The sequence below is a fragment of the Melospiza georgiana genome, chromosome 7 (genome assembly GCF_028018845.1).
Source record: "Melospiza georgiana isolate bMelGeo1 chromosome 7, bMelGeo1.pri, whole genome shotgun sequence".
Lineage (NCBI taxonomy): Eukaryota > Metazoa > Chordata > Aves > Passeriformes > Passerellidae > Melospiza > Melospiza georgiana.
In genome coordinates this window covers 25,605,751-25,625,716 of record NC_080436.1, presented here as the reverse complement: position 1 = coordinate 25,625,716, position 19,966 = coordinate 25,605,751, and the positions used below count along the sequence as shown (strand labels likewise).

The 19,966-nt window shown below is 42.3% G+C and overlaps 1 protein-coding gene across 1 annotated transcript in view; it reads right to left on the bottom strand.

Moving 5' to 3' along the window:
• Window positions 1-332: 332 nt before the first annotated feature.
• USP37 (ubiquitin specific peptidase 37) overlaps window positions 333-19,966 on the bottom strand; it is a 34,690-nt gene continuing 15,056 nt past the window's right edge. The window contains exons 14-24 of the mRNA XM_058028225.1: window positions 19,528-19,607; window positions 18,839-19,003; window positions 17,305-17,370; window positions 16,269-16,419; window positions 12,262-12,514; window positions 10,201-10,367; window positions 8,329-8,389; window positions 5,940-6,055; window positions 4,994-5,063; window positions 4,340-4,478; window positions 333-3,754 (exon numbers count right to left, since the gene is read on the bottom strand). Of these exons, the coding sequence (XP_057884208.1) occupies window positions 3,667-3,754; window positions 4,340-4,478; window positions 4,994-5,063; window positions 5,940-6,055; window positions 8,329-8,389; window positions 10,201-10,367; window positions 12,262-12,514; window positions 16,269-16,419; window positions 17,305-17,370; window positions 18,839-19,003; window positions 19,528-19,607 (1,356 nt within the window). The 3' untranslated portion in view covers window positions 333-3,666. The remainder of the gene's footprint in view (window positions 3,755-4,339; window positions 4,479-4,993; window positions 5,064-5,939; window positions 6,056-8,328; window positions 8,390-10,200; window positions 10,368-12,261; window positions 12,515-16,268; window positions 16,420-17,304; window positions 17,371-18,838; window positions 19,004-19,527; window positions 19,608-19,966) is intronic.

Here is a 19,966-nt window from a genome sequence, read left to right as displayed (position 1 = left end):
AGCCACTCCCTGCCTTATCACTGGAACTGCAGTAAACACGTGTGGTACCAAAGGTAAATGAGGGGACACCGTGCCTGCGGGGACAGACACCAGGGATCACTTGTCCTTGGACCCAGGAGGGGAGGAGGGTGTCTCCCTTCTACTGGGGCTCTACAGGGATGCTGAGAGGCACTGAGGTGTCCCCTCTCTCAGGGGGGCCAGGCTGGACATGTGCTGAGGGGCACTGAACACACACACAGGATGTTCCCAGGCAACTGAGCAAAAGGAGAGGTGGAGGTGCAGTGCCCAGGAAGAGCCAGCAGAAATAAGATTCCAAATCAATAGAGGGTTAATAAAGAGGTTTTAATTTCACAAAAATCTATCTACACATCATTTAAAAACGGGCAGGGGGAACCCAAGAGCAAAAACTGTAAAGAACAGAGAGGAACAGGTCTGCTAAAACACAGAGAAAAGCACTGCTCCACATCAACAGTGTAAAGAACCAGAAAGTCAGGGTGCAGGCAGAAGCCAGTGGGAGGCAAGGCTGGAGTGTGGCAGCAAACCACATGGACAGCAGCTGCCAGGGGTCCTGCACCCCTTTTTCTCTTTGGCGGGCAATTACAGGGATAATTAGCTCCATTAAAACAAAGCAGATGAGTTATTCCCAGCCCCACGGTGTTCCCCACCTGCCAGGGTGAACTGAAGCAGGAAGTGCTGAGCTGGCAATCAGCACTTCCCTTCCTCGATGCAGGACGGGCAGGAAGATGCACGGCTGATCTTATCTGTGCTGCACTGAGCAGGGGGAAGGCCAGGCCGAGGCCACAGGTGCTGCAGAGCTCCTCCCATCAGTCCCACTCTGCTGCTCCGGCTGGGAAAGCAGTCCTTGCTCTGCAAAGGCTCTGGGTGCAGCCCTGCTGGCCCTGCTGGCTCCCCAGGGACCCACACACGAGCTCCAGTTCAGTGACACCAAAGCTCTGCCCCTCTCAGATTAGGGGTGTAAATCAAGAGCAAATTATCGCAGTCAGACAATGAAGCGACGAAAGGAACAGAGGGATGGGAGTTCCTTGAATTTCTGTGCTGAATCACACTTGTACTAAACTAGGTGGATTCAGAAGTGGGTAAATGTTTAACTGAGGAAGAGCTAGTACATGTTCAGGGCCCACAAGTAAGCTTCACCTACCTATACCCAAGGACAGGTATCCCATATGGAAGGGCCAGCCTTACTGAACTTGCTGCTGCAACAGCGTGAGCAGTGGGAATGACACAACTGGTGGGCAGCACATCTCTTGAGAATTACACGCCTGTCATCCTCCCCCCTGCTTTTGGGCAGGGAAAAAGCTGGCTTGTGCAAGGAAGGGGCTCTGGGGACACTCCTGCCCGGGTGAAGGTGCAACTGAGCTGCCATATGCCAAACAAAAAAGCTTAAATTATAGTATATGTCTGCAAATTCTTAATGACTAGAATAACAAGCAAGAACTTCTCATAACACAAGGAACACTGTTTTCAAGCACCAGCTTTTTCACCTTGATCCAAACAAAACTGGTTTTAAACAAAAGTTACTGCACTGAAAAATCAGGCTATGTTTGCTTTTATTATAAATTAACTGGAGTGCAGCGCCTTGTAAAAACAACCTTGCCACCCAAAAAAGCAGAGCTGACTTCTGATACTACAGGAATACCAGTTATTTACAGCACAAGCATAGGATGTGCTTGGGGAAAACAGGTTTGCCCTGTGGACGGAGCAGTCCATCACACTCACAGGGCAATCAGTTCAAAGGACAACTCCCGTGTCACCACCTCTTCCCGTCACCCAGAATTCAACCAAAATCAGTTCTGACAATAGAAAAGTATAATGCTTTGTAATAAATTAATAGACACCCCCCTCGGGCTGCAGCTCACCAGACGAACCCTCTGGCATGCCTGCAGCCCAGCCTTTGCTGCTGGCTCAGAGACCAGGAAGATGCACTGTGCCCAGGGCCCCTGGGCTCGCCCCACCTGGGCACTGGGAGGGAGGTCAGTCTTCACTGCACCAGGGTCCCCAAGTGCTCGGGGTGGGGAGGACACCCACGCTGTCACTTGCTGCTGCTGCACACAAGTGGGAAGAGTCCCCTGAGGGCACTGACACACCCTGCCGGGATAAACTCCAGCGTGGAAGTGCCCGTGAAAGGTGCCTGCTGTCTCCTAAATCGATGGTTTTGTCTGCTTTGCTGCAGCCAATTTATTCCTGAGAAACTCCTAATGATAGTTTAAAAAACTCACAAACTATCTCAACGGCAAAAAAAGTGATTTTCTTCCTTTTTTTTCCTTAAAGAAGTCTTTCATCTCTAAAACTCAGGCTGCAAAAATCAGAACTAGAGGCCAAAACAAGAGCAACTACTTTGCTTACAGCAATAACTTCTCTGAAATGAGTAAATGTCAGTGAAAGGAAACATCTGTCCCTCCTTAATTAGTGCAAAGGTGCTGAAAAAAAATGAACTTAATAGGCTTCTTCCCCCACTGCTGCAACAAGCTATAAAAGAAGCGTCATGCTTCCAAACCCAGCAGATAGCATCACTTCTTCCTAACCATGTTCTGTTAATGCTGAGCAAGGGCCTTCTGAAAGCTTTCCACCTGGTTAATTTCACAGTTTGAGCACTCTTGCACTCCTCAAAGAGGAGAACTGAGACATGGCTGCAGAACAAAGCCTCTTACCCTGGGGTACACAAGACCATGGCAAGACCACGGTTCAGCTCAAGTGCCAGGGGCTGCACAGGAAGGGTAATGCCAGAACATTCTTTCCCTCCCAGAAGTGTAGCTCACCTCCTAGCACTGCTCTGTCTGCTCCAGGCACTCAGCTCTCCCAGAGTCACATCGGAACAGCCCTAATCAACACAACTCCAGTGTGAAACACAACACACCCAACGAGAGACCTTGCCCCTCCAAACGGCACTGATGCAACAACCTCATGGAGAAAATGCAATCAAATGATAGAACTTGTAAAACGAAAGAAATCACATATATAATCTCACATCTAAATGAGGATGACAGTGAATGGTGTAAAAAAAAAAAAACCAACAGAGCTGCCACCAGGTATCAATACATTCCACAGCACCGACAGTTTGTTTCCTGGAACCGCAGGGAAATTGCAGCACGCTTACAAACCCATGAATGTCACAACGCATCAGCTTGAGTGATTCCAAAATGCCTGTGAGCCAGATGACTGGCAAGAGCCTGCTCAGTGATCTGGCTTTCCAGTGAATATTACTAACACAACACACGCCAGGTTACAGTCTATTGCTTAAATTGCTCTTGGAGAAAAGAAACAAAAGCGCCAAGTGATATGTAAATCTTCGCCACTCACGTCTCACAGGTGAATGGGCTTTTAAAGTCGAGTCTCTTTTTGCACTATTTTTTAAACCAGTTTATGAGCAGCTGTAGTCTTGTGGCTTGTTACAACTCTTTAAGGCTCCATGCTGACAAAATCATTTGAGAAACATTGAAAATTTCACCACAGGAGGGTCGCTCTGGATGTCAAGGTTTAAACACAAAGTTCAGGCCCAGGACTTGCACAGATGGTTCAACAAACCGAGCGTCCCACATTTCTACCTTTTGTCTCATGTTTTGGCCCTGAGCTGTTCGTTACTCCTGCGTGGCTGGCACAAGTTCAGAATCTTCCTTGCTCCTCAGGAGGAACAAGGTGTTTTACTCTTCACAGAGGCTGACGAACTGATCTTCCTACTTCCATGCTAAGTGGCTGTGCATTTTTTTCTGTTTCTAGTAACTCATCGAAGATATCTCTGGAACAGAACAAAAGACCAACAGTGAAAATTTCGCACAACAAAAATTCACTACATAATATAGCCCTGAGGGAATCAGCAGCTGGATTTACTCCATAAACTCAAGCATTACAAATCCTGGCAAAGAGAGATGTCTAATCTGACATCTCCAAGCAGCAGCAACAACAGAAAAGGGGGATACAAACTTTCTTCAGTTTTGTGGGCCTGAAAACATTTCTAGCCACAAACCCCATTTTCACTGTCCTGAGATGACCATGGCTGCAACAACACAACTGTTAGGAGCAGGGGTAAGAGCATTTATAAATATCACAGCACTTGAAAAAAAAAAACCCAACCTCCATTATGATTCCTGGTGTAGCACATGCGCTGAGACACTGAATCCCTTTCTTAAAGTACAGTTTAATGTATTTGTTAAAACACTATGTATTATTGACATGCAATCCCACACCTCTGAACTCCAAGCACTTAAATTCTGTCATTCTGGAGACATTTTTCATCCCAGCAGAGGACCAGAGGAAGAAGAGAAGCCCCCTTCCTCACAAGCAGCAGGTGATTTCTAGGAGCAACATTCCCCAAGACACCTACTTGTGCATGTAGAAGAAGATGTATCCACTTCGGTCTCTGTCACACTGAACGGTGGTCTCCAGAGTTCTAGAGACTTCCAGGTCATTGTAGGTGAACCAGGACTGCTTCTTGATATCATAGACATCACTGATATAATGACCTTAACAACAGAACCACAGAATGCTTTGGGTTGGAATGGACCTCAAAGGTCATCCTGCTCCAAACTGCCTGCCATGGGCAGGGACACCTTCCACTACACCAGGCTGCCCAGAGCTCTATCCAGCCTGGCTTTGAACACTTCTGGGAATGGGGCAGCCACAACTTCTCTGCACATCTTTCCATGCTGCACTTCAGCCAGTGAGCTGGTCAGCCAGGTACCCTGGTCCAGCCACCTATGTCAGATTTAAATGCTAAAAGATCCTTAAGATCCTAGTCCCTCAGTCAGCTGGCAACAAGCACAAGTAACTCCACAGAGCCCACCAGCTGGACGTTTCCTACATGCCATAGTCAGGCACCACGATATCCCCAACCTGCTCCCACATCAGCAAGTCATGACAGAAGATTTTTGCTTTGCTGCCTGAATTCTTTCCTATAAATAATTATGCTATGGTAATTCTGTATTACAGATTTTTCAAGCTAGGTAAGAGATGAAGAATAAATTGTGGCATCTTTTACCTGAAGATGATGTGCTTCCAATATGGCTCACAATGCTGATGAGACGATAGGAGTGAGGAAGCTCTCCTGTCTGGGGAAAAAAAAAAAAACAAGTACAATTAAAGCTTTCAGGCATTCTTTTTTCCCCCCACATAGCTTATGGACAAGATGAATTATACCTGAGATATCAACTTTGGCTAGGTATTCAAAGCTGCAAACCAGTGAAGGATTACAGAAACAGACACCCTGCTTCACACCAAACAAGGAGTCCTTCCAGAAGTGGGAAATGTGTATTTAATCTATCAGCAAGCCAATGAGCATGCCAAGGAGCCTCTCTGACCTCAGAACAGATGCTGACACGAGCTCTACACTGCAAAGTTTTCTAAACAACCATTTCCTGAGCAACTTCCACTGATGTCAGAATTAATCCAGCAAATAAACAGAAAAGCCAAAAAGGAACACCATGCTTACTTCTGAAATATCAAAGACATACCATTGATAATGGTACACAGATTCAACAGCTAATACAGGATATGTAGCCCAAATTCTTGTCCTGCACCTGTAATGTCAGAGGACAACACCCACTCTACATGCAGGAAACATGCTCTTTCTATTCAATGGCTTCTGACAATTCATTTTTTAATACTCTCTTGACCAGGAAATGTTACCTCTAGAATTCACTGACAATACTGTCAAAGAGAGTATCTTAGAGAAACTCAGAAGGTCTCCATAGCTGATTTTTAATCAGTTTTGTTTTGGTTTTTTTGGGGTTTTGTTTGCTTTGGTTTGGGTTGGTTTTTTTTTTGTAATTAAAATAACACTGCAAGACTTAAGTACAGAAATTTTCTATGTTTTCACTTAGAATATAAATACCTTTCTAGCCTCTACACCTGCTCTGTAAAACTACCTTCAAGACTATAAAGGATAGCTATATTTCTTAGCTGGCTTTTGAAATCACGGATCACACCTCAGCATTTCTTTTCAGCTCTTCTGCTTCAGCTTCTGAATACTCCATGTCCAGAACATCCTCATTTCCAGAGTCTTCATCAGAGCCAACGCTGTCCAGGAGAGAGCTGTTAAACTCTGGATAGTAAGGAAACAATGGTAACTGCATGAGAAGCTGTGGACCACACAGGAATTTACAACAGGTTGAGGTATATCTACCCACATAAACAGGATAATAAAATTTCAAGCTTAATTTTTAGAGAAAACAAAGGGATACTGGAATTCCAAACAAAAGATCCTGCCCTTTTCCAACTTGTCAGAGCAACAGTTAAGTATCTTGGAATTAATTTTAGCACCATCTCCCTCATACTTTTCCAAAAGGGCACTATGGCAATGACAGCTGGGTGACAAAAGAGCAGTTAACACCCAAGTGGCTCTGGAGCACCAGTGGGCTGCAGACAGGACAGACAGCAAAAGAAGGACAGCCAGTCTGGTCAGTGAGCTGTGAGTTCCTGCAACAAGAAGCTATGAATTACACTTTTAACTATAAGTTGCATGAACAAAGTGCATTTTTGAATTAAAACTGGCATCAAAATGCTACTGCTGGCAGCAGGCATCTTTTCATTGTTTTCAATGGTAAGAAGGCTGCTCACCACAGGAACTTCCAGTTTGCTTGGCTGAGCAAAATGCACGCAGCTTTCTGTAAAGAGCCGGAAGGCAGCACTGCTCCCTGTACATGCTGTTCCAAACTTCCTGGGGTTCTGCAGCTACCCAACTAATTTAAGATTTTGTACAGTTCTCATTAGGAGAAGTAGCTATGCTTTCACCAGTTAAATTAAAGCTGTGGAGTCCCGGGTGGATGAGAAGTTGAGATTAACAGGACACTGCTCAGGAATTTTCTCTCGTCTGTTTTCAAGGGACTATCACGCCAGCTGTGATGGAGTTGTTTTGCCAAAGAGATTCTCACACTGTTTGTCCTGTTAAATCATCAGTCACTGGATTAGTGCAATCTTCTTGGGAAGTTTACAGATGACTCCCTTACTTAACTGGGAATCCTTTGCTGCTGCTTTCCACACTCACTTGGGCTGTAGGGTAGACTACAGCCTAGAAACACAGCCACTTTGGCTGTGGATAGGTTTAAATCTTTTATCTCAGAAGGTTCTCCCATGGATCCAGTATAGTGATTAAAAGCCTGGGACCAAGGCCACTCACTTGGGCTGTAGGGTAGACTATAGCCTAGAAAACACAGCCACCTTGGTAGGTCTGTGCACGAAGCACCTGCCAGAGGAGTTGCTCAAGCCCACTGCATCAACAGTGCCAGGATGATTACTGGTTCTGTGCTCATGGCATCACTGGGATCCCTCATGAGACAAATGTGACCAGCTCTGCATTCAAGATGTTGTACATCTCCTTGAACAGCTGCTTCCTGGTGCCTTACAAACTAGACAGTAGCAAGAAAAAGCTGTGTTTAAGCCAAGCAACTGCAAATCAAGGGGATGGAAGACCTCTAGCCTTGAATTCTTCCTGGATATCAATCAAGGAAAACTCAAGAAGGACTGGTCACTTAGTCTGTCAGAGCTCAGGGTGAGGGATGCCTAAGCAGCATTCAACTCCTCTTCAGGAGCTGACACAGGTTCATCCAGCATCAACTGAGGACCTTTGAAAGGCCCTGAGCAACTACAACTATCTTAACACAATACTTCATTATCCCTCCCTCTCCCTCTTTGGAGCAGGAATTTTCTCTCAGTTATGCTTTGCTCTGCCAGACTGTATGAAATCACTTGCATGCCACCCTCACACAAATGTTAAACAGTGCCTGAGGAGGCCTACAGCACTGTCTGGACTTGGAGGAGACAGACAGCACATTTTGGGTTTCCTTCTTCACCCCCAAGAGCTGTACCTTGCAGTGACGTCTGTCCCCCTCCCATCCCATATCTGACAGAAACAGCACTGATTCATTTTTCCAGGCAAGGCTAGGGCATTTATTAATCAGCCCTAAAACAGCAATGGAAGTAACAAACAATCCTTATGTTCTGACTAGGGCCATTAGCATGCTGGATTTGCTGGGAATGCAAAGTTCCAAGATCCACTGTGCTTTCTCTAAATTTATATTATTCATTAATGTACATTATATGTGTTGCTTATAATATGTTACACATATCTCTCTATATATCTCTATATCTAACTAAAAAGTCAAGAGACTGAAGTAATTTTTCAGCTTAAGTTTTTCCTGGCACTTGCTTTCACAACCAAGAACAAGAAAAACTGACCTCAAGCGCCAAACACAACAAAGCACACACCAAAAGAACATGAATCCCAGCTGTCTTACTGACAGGCAGGAGCTGCACTCATACACACATATCAATTTTCTCTCAAAAGCAACATACTGGAAGAACTTAAATAAGTTTCACCTTGTAGACTTAATTCCGTGGCTCGTTTGAGGTCATCATCCTCTTTCTGTTCTCGTGCCTCCTGATGGGGAGAGAACAAAACTTAGCTCATTGAGACATTTCACTGTTTAAAATTCTTGTGGTGCTCTTTTTCCATTGAAACTGTGCTGCTCTGGTTTCTACAACAAACCTGACATTGTAAATTAAAGGTTCTGTGTGAAGGAATGTTTGCAACCACCGAGAGTCCAATGTTCCCGTGCAACAGAACCTGGGACAAACCTTCATTAAGGCTTGTCAAAGCTCCTGAAGTTTGGTATGCAGCAGAGCGAGTCTCCAGTAACACCAAATGCTTTCCCTGGATCATTAATTTGAAAAGCATCTGAATGAATTTGTAACCCTGTGCTCAGAAAAGCTGTCACTTACACACAAAGCTCCTCACACTTCAGCAAAATTTAGTCTGTTTCTGACCAAAGCCAGCTGAGGACACAGTCATTAAATCCTGACAGATTTTGGTATTTTTAAGCCATTTGAAAGTGCAGCCAGTGGTTGTATCTAACAGGCGCAATGAACAAAGGCAGGATGCAAAAAGACATCACTAAACAACCAGGTATTAACAATATTACCATGACCAAGCAGCAAAGAAACCTTAAGTCAACAAACACGTCAAATATTTGGATAATATCATGCCCCTATTCCTCCCACTACTCTTGAAAGCCCAGAGCTACAGCAAACCAGTCAATAATATTTAATGAGCTGGTTTCTTAATTTAGGGTTTGAATGCTTTCAGCACACCTGAATGCAGCACCCCAACTATGTATTTCAAATCAAGATAACCACAGTAACTGCATTTCCATGCCCAAATCATTAGAATAGCAGATTTTTGCTTCAGAACTGTAACAGAAACACACTCAAAGGGCAGTTTTACATTATTAGCATGAGGCCTTTTATCTCACTATTTCTAAAGGATTTGGGAATCTTTGTTAAACTGCTCGGCATTGATGAATCAAAGCTACATCTGGCATGGAACATACCAGCACCTCATAATGAGTAATGGGAGAGAAAAAAACCCAAGAGCCATGGAAACATCAGATCTCATAAGGAAAACCATGACAGCTTTGGTATTAATAGAGAGCAGACAAGGGCACCTATTTAAAGGAAGACCTAGCTAAGTGTTTGCTTTATTCTCTGCTGCTTGGTTAAACTTGTAGAAATCAGTTACAGGTCTTGCAATTCAAGTGGAATACAGATAGTTAGCAGACAACTCAAGAAGCCCATTCTTTCCAAGCCTAATTTAATGGACTTGTTTTCAACTAAATTATTTGGGATCCTTTTTCCACTTTACTAACTGAGAAGGATCACATAAATGCTCAGTTCCTACATTCTTCACTAAGCATCCCCTACTCTCTAGCACCAGAAACACACCTAGGATAGACACATCTTTAGCCTGACCTGACACGGCCATTCTTAGCCTTGGCTTTGAAACCTGCCTCTTTCACTAAGTCTTGACATGACACACTGCAAGAAACTGTCAGAGAAGCTAAAGGTGGGCTGGGATCTTGATGTCAGAGAGGAAGAGTTTAGTTGAGGTTATCATAGTTTTTAATATAACGTGACAAACCAGTGCACAAAAGTGCATGGGGAGCTCTGAGAAATCTGTAGATCTGTGATGTGATGCACAGGTTTCAAAGCACATTCAAAATGTGCTCAGATGTACCCAGTGTCATCACTCTACTGACACTGGAACTAGAAGAAACCCAAACATTTTTCCATCTGGTTATGTCAAAAAAAGCAGAATAATTATTTTGCAGTTACTGCCTGAATGCAAGCTTTTCCTTTAGCTTTCAGGTAACCAGTGTTGGGGAAGACAACTTAAGAAAGCAAACTATTTCTTACTTGCTCTTGAAGACTTTGAGCCAGTGCCTGCTGGAGTTCTTGCTCTTCCCTCTCTCTCTCCATATCGTACTGCTGCAGCCAGTCAACCTCCCCTTGGGAGCCTTCTGGAGTTTTGTTTTCCTTATTCTCATCAAAATCTTTAGTTATCTCAGTGAAATTGGCAGGACCTGAGGGATCACAAAGTACAGTTTATACTTTTCTGGGTCTTCTGTTTGTTACCATCTAAGTCCTCTTTAAATCACCACAATCCTTGCAGCATAGTGACATCTATTGACAGGGAGCTCACCCGCCATAAAACACCCACACAGAGTCAAATGGAAAAGCTCCAAAGGGCAATATCATACTCATTTCAACTGGTGTACAATGAACCATTTGATTAATCCCTGAACCTGTTCTCTTCTTAGCATTTTAAGTTCACTCAGAAACAGCAAGTTTAACTACAGAAGCCACACACTACTAGGTTTCTCCAGCCATGAACCGGAATTTCTCTGTAAGAAAGCATGGATTATAAAAATTTGCATTGCATATTAGACCTTGGAGTACTACAGGTGAAGCCACAATAAAAGCCAAACCAAATGCAAGATGAAAAAAAGCACAAATCTCAAGCACTCTTTAAATGTGCTACCTTTTGCTTCAGCTAAGAGCTTCAATCTTGTGAGCACTATGTACAGCTTTAAAGGTGCATGAAGATGGTAACTTTTTAGTTCAGCCTTGAAGTAAACACAAGGGCAGAAGTGCATTACAGAACATCTGAAATGAACATTCATTCAGCTGCTGCATACACTCCTGCAGATGCAGGACACTTTGATTCTTGCTTGCAACTAAGAAAGTGCAACATCTGCTCCAACAACTATCAGGCAGCAGCATGTGAAACTTCATGGTTTTGTCCTGTGCAGACTTCAACATCTGCTGATTAGTGATTAACACGGATAATACAAGGCAGTCTCAGTATCTGTGAACCCTTAAACACAAGGCCAACAGCACCAGAACCATATCCATCAGTCTAATCCCTTCAAGATGAAAAAACCCAGAATGTATTACATGAGCTTCGAAAACTTCCACTATAAGAAATACAGAACTTATATAAAACACACACTTTTTGCTTAAGAGTAACAAAAATGCCTTCAAATAATTACATTGTACTTTCCAAAGAAAACCTGGACAGAAATATGTTTATATGGTCATATTCCATCACAACTCTATTTCACAACACCATAAGCAATTACTGTATAAAAAGGAGGGCATGAAGCAGGATGATCACATACATAATATTATTCTTATAGCCTTCCACCATCAAGGCTGTCATGGGCTGTCCATTGAAAGAAATGTCATTTTTGGTAACAGTGGGGAGATATTCTGTTGTTAATGAACCTCCTGCCTCTTAGAGGACATGAGCACATTGTTGGTCTCTTTTTTCGCGCTAGTGTAACTAAAAACCTGATGGAAAGCATGTAGCACACAATAAATGATAAACCACTTATATTTCCTTCAGCTGGCTAAAGGAAGACTCAACTTCCCCACACTGAGAACACCCAGGCTCCTCCTTGTACTTAAACATGTCTCTCTGTCAGAGGCCATAATTCACTTGAGACTCTTAAGCTTAAAAGTCTACTCTCACATAAAAAGCTTTAGAAAAAAATACAGAGATATAGTTAAATTCATTACTAACTAGTGACAAAATAGCTGCATTTATGAAAGCATTCTAGTCTTATGCCTTAGACTTAGAGTCAGTTCTAGACATGGCCAAATATTAGGAAATTGAATTGTCTGGCACAGGAACCTGTGGAAGCATGTGTTAATCAAGAGAGAAAAAAAAAAAGGAAATTAACTTTGAATCATGGAGGTGACAGACTTACAAGAAAATACATTTTCACAGTTTGATGAACTAAATGCTTTATACATAGGGAAATTACAAAGTTTAAGCTCCTAAAACTCTGAGCAAGTCACAGATTCAGCAGTGCACTTGCAGCCAGTTCCTAGCACCAGGAATTACTAACCTGATGTTATCAGTAACCTGCTTTAGCCCACCTGAGTCCAGTTAAGATGGTTGCTTTGCCTTACCTGAGTCTAATACTGTTTTAGGTTTCTCCATCTCCATAGATTCCAGGTTTTCTGGCAATTCCTGAATTTCATCATCTCCAAAACCAGTGTCTGGGCTGCTTGTGGGCTTATCTTCATCATGGCTCAGAGACAGAGAAGCTTCCCTTTTGCTAATCTCTAAGACAGCTGCTAGGAGCTCATCTTCGCTCATCCCATCAAAACCAGCATTACCCAGCTCGGGTTTATCACCCTCCATTTTACTTCTTTTTGAACCCTAGAGATGAATGGAGTTATGATTAACTGTTTGAATAAGCAGGTATACAACATCAGTTTCACATTTCCGTGGAGATTTATTTTTATTAACCCCAAGGAGTGGGAGCTTGGCACTGTCAACATTCAACATAGTTACACGAGACTCAAGGGAGAGACAGCCTTTATAGCTACACTTACTCCACAGAAAACTATTTAAGTGTACACTACAACCAGTTTTTACAGGCCTTGTGGATTAACACACACAAGATAATTCTTCACTTCTCCTTCCTTTCCTTCAAAACATGTTTCCCCTTTAGGTTCTGATGAATTCTCAAGCCCCTGGCAAGTCAACGCTGAGATATAAGCAGGGAAACTGCAAGTTTGTTAACAAAGGATGAAGCAGCAACATGAGTGTAACTGAACTCAAATATAGGGATGGATGAACAGAAACTAAAATTGAGCTGGTATGAAGAGCAATTAAAATTAGGTTTTGTGCTGCAGATTTGTCATATGAAACCGTGATGTGAGCAGAGGGAGGAGTGCAGGAGTTGCAAACCAAGTAAGAAAACAGTTAAACAGGGAAAGGGGGAATTATTCTTTCCCAAGGAGAACAGAATGATTTTCATTTGGAAGAAAAAAAAAACACCTTAGTCTTAATCTCAATTTTCCTTTTTATAGTTCATTTTCCTAAAGCTGATGCTCATCAACTCCTACACCACTGTAATTTGCAAATAATATAGTAATTTCAATCATTTTGATATTAACTGTTAATCAGGAGGTTAACCTCCATGTATACATGTTTACACAATTACACTATTTATCATATGCTTAGAATTTCTTTTCCTATATTATGTTAAAATGGGGTTAGACAGTTTCTATTGAAATGTACTTATCCAGATCTTACTGCCAACTGCATTAGGATGAATCCCAGAACTTTGTTGAAATGAACAAAATCACATTTTTACTGCTGATTTTTACTCAAATACAGCAAGCATTTTGTATTAAAACTGCCTTATCAAACAAGATTAGCACATGAATTAGCTAACTAAACTGCTTGTTCTAGACCTGTTGCCCTCCAAGAATTAGAAGTGCCAAATTTAAACCTCTCTCCTCACAGGTATTTATGCACTGGATAAGTAAAGCAGAATACCTTTCTAAGCTTTCTGATTTCTCTCCCTGCACCTGTAGGCTACCAACATCAAAACTGCTTTAGCTCTTCAGCAAACCCTAGTTCCAGGCTCTCTGCCAACAACTACCACTAATTCAGTGGATGGACTTTAAAGACTTGGCAGCATCTGTGCATTATTTGAATACAACTTTTCTACTAGACATTATTTGCATAGATTTTAAATAGCTTAGGCTCTAAGACAGGCTGTTTTAAGTAAGCATTTTTAAGAAGTTCTTCAAATACTACTTCATCTGCAGAAGCAGAGATCACAGGAATTGCAGCTGTGCCCTCTTCAGCTGGACAACTGCTGTTTGCCCCTGCCATCCAGTGCCATACACAGATGCTATTCCAGCTGTTCTCCCACACAGCAGGGACATTTTGCAAGGAGTGCCTGGCAAGGGATGCCCTTGCCAGACAAAGTGACCACCAAGCCCTTAATGCAACCCCATCCACAGCTCTTTTGAGACTCATACCAAGAGAAATGGTGCAGCAACAGTACTGCCACCTCCAAAAAACCAGGACCAGGTCTCCCAGGACAACACTGAGGTGGTCAGAGAACCTGGTTAATGGTAACACACGGCTGGCCAGGCCTGTGGCTGAGAAGTGGCCAATATGCATGGCCACAGAATAAAATAATTTATGTGGAATCATCAACACCAGTGTCTCTTTCCCACAACTGGCTGTAAAGCCTGTAATTAATTTGTTATTCAAATTAGTATGCTTTATTCCCACAATTTCTGCACTTACAGGGTTTGTGCAGTAGAAACTACCTACTCTTCTCCACAAACAAAACTCCAGGAAGTCAGGACAACTTGAAATACCTTTTCTGAAAGGTACATAACAGGGACTTCAAAGACAAGCTTGTTTCCTTCCTCCAGCTGCAGCCAGGCATAGATGTGCCACGCAGAACAGCAGACACAAGACCTTCAGCAAAGGGTTTTCTGTGCTTTCCCACAGCAATCCATTCCATCCCTACATATCCTGACCATCAGGAAGTGTTCCCTAATATTTAATCTAAAAATTATTGTCTGCAATTTAGTCTATTACTTCTTGTTCTATCCACCACAGGCACAGGAAACAGCTCAAGTGTTTCTATTAACTTCCTCCCTTTCCTTGAGGACACAAGCCTTGCTTACATTTTTCTTTAAACTAAAGACCAAACTGAAGACCACTTGCCTGACTCTTTCTCTCAAAATCTTCCTTTCTAGATCTCTGACCATTCATGTTCCTCTCCTGTGGCCCTTCTCCAGTTAATCTATAACTCTTTTCAGTCCAGAGCCCAAAGATAGATACAGAACTCCAGCTAAAGCTCAATTCTGAGGAAAAAAGGAGGGTTACTTCACACAATGTGTATGGAGGCTATGGTTCTGTCTAGATACTTCTACTTTCAACCTGCCTGACCTTATGATTGTCACCTTTCATGACCTTTCTGAAGGCCCACTGTTTTCCCAGCTGTTCCTATCCCACATTTATAGTCAATTAATCCTGCTAAGATTAGCACCTTTAGCCTGTTCCTACTGAACCACCTCTCCTATTTTTATGCAGTTTCTCAGATTTGTCAAGATCATTCTTATCTGTAGTTCTGAGCTTCATCAAACTGGCAGCTCTTCCTAGCTCTGGATCTTCTAAAAGTTTAATACTCAGTATCTGTCATTTATTAAATTCTGGGCCAGGATCCTCCCTTGGTTTGATTTTCCCATCAGATCAGAAACTGTAGATATCTTCCTCTTGTTACTACTGCTATTCATCCACATTTACACCTGTCCCTTAATATCATAATCAAGGCCACAAATCTCTCCTTGATTAAAATAATCCTATGAGCATTGTCAAAAACTTTAGTGAAGCAAAAGCTTTATAGAAGCAGAGAAGCAGGAAACTTGTCCTATGCACAAGGCCTGCAGCACTCTCAACAGAACAAAGTGGTACTGCAAGATAATCCTCTAAGCTGCTGCTATTCCCTTCTGGGTCATCATTTCTTCCCACACAACTCATCTACCTGCTAATACACTGGCCTGACAGGCAAAAAAAGTATTTTGGCAGCATTAACACTAGTCACAAGGAAAAGCTCAAAGGCAATTTGAAATTAACTGTGCCATTACACCAATGAACTTGGTCTCTTGACACTTCTGTGTCCGCCTACAAAGACTGTTAGCTTCAGATTCTAACAACATTTAAAAGCCACACGGATAGGATGTGCATGAAATTCTCTCAACTGAATATTTTGCTTAGCCCAACTTGTACTGGATCTAATTTAATCAAGGGCCTTACCTCATACTTTTATTATTGACAGCACATTATACTTCAGCCCAGGAATATTATTAGTGGAAGTTACCCAAAGGACTGACCAAGCTGCTAAGCAGCTGGTATCCATAACCTGAAAACTCAAGTTCAATTGCAATGCAATTACTTCTGTTCCCAGTGGGAACCCAAGACAACTGTAGAGGGAGGTCAATTAGCAAAGCACTCCCTTCTGGCACTGCACTGCTAATTAGGAGGAAAAAAACCTCATCTGACATCAATGTCACTCAGTTTATGCTAAAAAAAGCACACAGCAGACATGAGCACATACAGGATCTAGTACATGAAAGTTTGTGGGTTTTTCCCTTACCTTTTCTGGCTCATCTTGCAGTTGTTGCTGGTCTCTGCTCTGTATGTTACACAACCTTTGGCTATGGGCAACAGAGCGTTTCAATGGCTCATCATCACTGTCAGAATCTACATAGAGTGCTGCAGAGCTCTTGGACTTGAAAGTGTATTTTCTGTAAATTAAAAACATGGCTATAGAACCTCACAGCATTGTAGCATCATACAAACATGTCTCAAAGTAACTGTTGAAACATTGCTTTCACACTGTTCAACTGGGGAACAAACTGCAACAAGGGACAATGACAATTTATTAATATGGCAGTCAAGGTTTTCAGGAAGCTTTATTCTGCTGGGTTAACTGACATGTTTACTTGAAGCCTGCAATAACAGCTTACAAAGTTAAAAGTAGCTAAGTGTGTGGCTCTTGCTTTTAAGGCAAAGGATTCTGCACTTTATTACCTTGCAATCCCAGACTGAATTCATTTGAGACAAGGCCACATTACCACATAGAATTTGGCATAAATCATTTGACTTGAGTTTTTTAAGTTTGACATAGGGCTTGTCACAACATTATCCAGATATAAGAAGTACAAAAATGCACCAATTTTTCATTTTGCTGTTTGCTCTTCCTTTAAGATAAATTCTTGCTTCTTTAGAACAGAAGACAAAGGAGTCTGGGGAAGTCACAATTTCTGTTCTATTAGTAAATCTGGTCTTTAAGCATCCCTCAATGCAAAACCATCCAGTGTGATATCACATTTTCCACAGCATCAAAAACTGGCTGTCTCATCTTAGCAAATAAACTTAAGGAATCGACCTCCTGCTCCCAAAACACCCATTTTGGCTCTATAGAGTCAAAACAAAGAGCTAGATTGCAGAAGTAGAAATCATTTTGCTACCATGCAATACCAATAAAACTCAGATATGAAAAAAGACAGTAGCTGAAATAATTTACAACATTAACACCAGAAAAGAACTAGAAAATCTAAAAATGCCTTGGAACCTATGCCACAAAACCCCAGGCCATTGAACAAGGACATTCCAGAGCTATAACTCACCTACAAGGTGTGGAAGTGCTTACAGTACAGGAATTCACCATCTGGGAGGCTTTCAATGGACGGGAACTATTAAAAGAATAAAATAATTTATTGCACTAGTTACAGTCTTTAAAAAATAAGTTTACTTGTCTGCTATGCATGCAAATCCATGACCAAAAGAACAAGCAGAATACCATTATGTACTTGCTAATTGCTTAGATTTACAGTAATAACTTCATCACACTATAAATAAACAACAGTTGTTCAAAACCATGTATAATACTTTAAACTTGATTCACTTCTTGGCAATGCACCCTCAGGGACCAGCTCACAAATTAAAGGCTCTTGGCTCCCATGTCAAGACAACTCATTCTTTATATTTTATTCCCACCAACACTTGAGTTCCTGCTCCCAAACCACAGTCTCCTGCTCTTGTCTGGATCAGCCGGTTTTCTGGCATATCCCACATCTTAATTTCTCCTGCCTTACCTAGATTCCTCTGAACCAACTTCCTGCTCCATTTAATCCTTTCATGGGCTCCTCAAAGTCCATCACTATCACTACACATCTATCAAACACATGGTAGCCACTGCAGAACTCTTTTCTAATCTTCCCCCTAAACCAGGGCTGCTTCTCTCCAGCCTAGTTTCCCTTCCACTCCCTGGTCAATCACAATGATTTCCATGACTGAAAAAAAAAAACCTCCAAACATTGGAAAGCTATTTCCAACCTATTTTCAAGTTTTGCTGCTCTGGTTAGCATAAACTGTTTGTTGTGTTTGAGATTTCTACTGTTAAAACAAACTCATGGGAAACATCCACTTCCATCTCAGAACACCACTAAACATTTGGCAAAACACCTGCCACACTGCTGAACAGATGCACCAGATGTGTCCTAGCTGACTATGGATACCCTGCCTATGTCACTCAGCAGAGGCCACAAGAGACCTAAGGGTTTCTTGTTCCTCATTCTGCCACAAGCTTCCTATGTGACAACTGGCACATTTAATCTCTGTGTCTCAGGTCAGGCAGCTGTACAGATATAACAGTCTCAGAGAGAAGAAGAGAGTATTTGCAGCATCCAAAGTGCTCAGATACTACAGTGGCACAGGAAAGGCAATGAAAAATGAATGACAGCACAAGAGGTGCAAGTGGAAATTAGCAGAAAAAGGCAGGATGTTTTGTCTTCTAAGCAGAGTTAGACTGTTCTGAAGGGAAAGGTAATCTAGATTACTTTGCACTGAGAGGCCTACATTTTAAAAATTACTAACTGAAGTGTTCTTAAAAAGAATATAAAGTTATTTTCAAGGACAGTGAAGAATATTATCTTACCAAATATTCCCTAGATAATGCCCAACTATCTCTTCCTACTGCTTCTATCATGCTTCCTTTCCAAACATGTTCTTATGACAGCAGCATTACAAGCCAGCAGCACACATCTGAAGCTGCATAACTGTAATGTTTCCTTGCCCAGACATCCTCTGGAGGAGACCTGACAAGTGCCTACCTTGTGACACACATGATTAACAGAGCAGGGACCAAAGCTGCACACTTACATGGCAGAATGGACGCTCCATCCCAGTGTCAGTGGCAGCCTGGTGCTTTCTGTGCAGTGGGAAAGCAGGGTTAGGTATCTGGGAATAACCACCTGCTGCCCCACTTTATGATTGAGAGACAATGCTACATTGAAGCTGTATCGTTTCAGATGAAGAATCAGGACCCTGAGAGAGATGAGAGAAAGACAAATGTTCATCTCAAGACAGAAGTCAAAGAAAACCTACTCAAAATCCAAGTAAGCCTTTTTTCCAAAGGCATTCATCTGACCAAACCAGATTATTACTTAGGGGTGGTAGGCAAATGCTGACCATCTCTTATCAGGAAGACACAGGTAATTACACCCCCTCCCCGTTTATCACTCAACTTGTACAATATTGAAATTCCAGAATATATTTTCTATATGTGCTTCCTTCACATCCCAGAAATCCAAGAAAAGGGGAAGGGGAAAACTTAGTCCTCCTTGTGTAGTGATAGGGAGGAAGAAACAAGTACTGCTGAGGGCTTCCAAGGGCTTCTTTAGAGTGAAACTGAAGAACAGCATGGAGACTGACTGCAGGTGCACCTCGTTCACACACTGACCACTGCACATGCTGTCCTGCTCATTTTCCCAGCTTTACTCTTCAGGGGAATTTTGCTTGCACTTTTGTAATGTGCTTCCAGGAAGGAGAGAACAGGTGTCAGCATTTACCTGGGAAGCCTGTTGAACTTGTGTGTGACAACAGCAGACTTTCCATTGCACTTCTCACAGGAATACTCAATCTCCTCTGCCTGTTTAAGGGAGCAGAGAAATGACTCGTGGAACAAAAGAGAAATCAAACAGATCTCAACCAAAAATACACCACATCTGTTACACAAACTCTTCAAACAGCAGTAACCACTTAAAATTATAATCACCTTCAAGTTGACACAGTAAGAGGACATTTAATAAGAGGTCAGGCAGCAGACCTTAAAATTTCACATCATATCCACTAACACAGGTGGAATTCTTCTTGCAAGTCTACTGAAGACCAGTGAATTAGCCACCATTATGACACAAAATAGCTTCCAAAGGGAGGGGACAATCTTGTGAGGGTAACAGTTTTCTCTCCCATACACAGGACTTGTTTGTTGGGTTTTTTTCCCCTAAT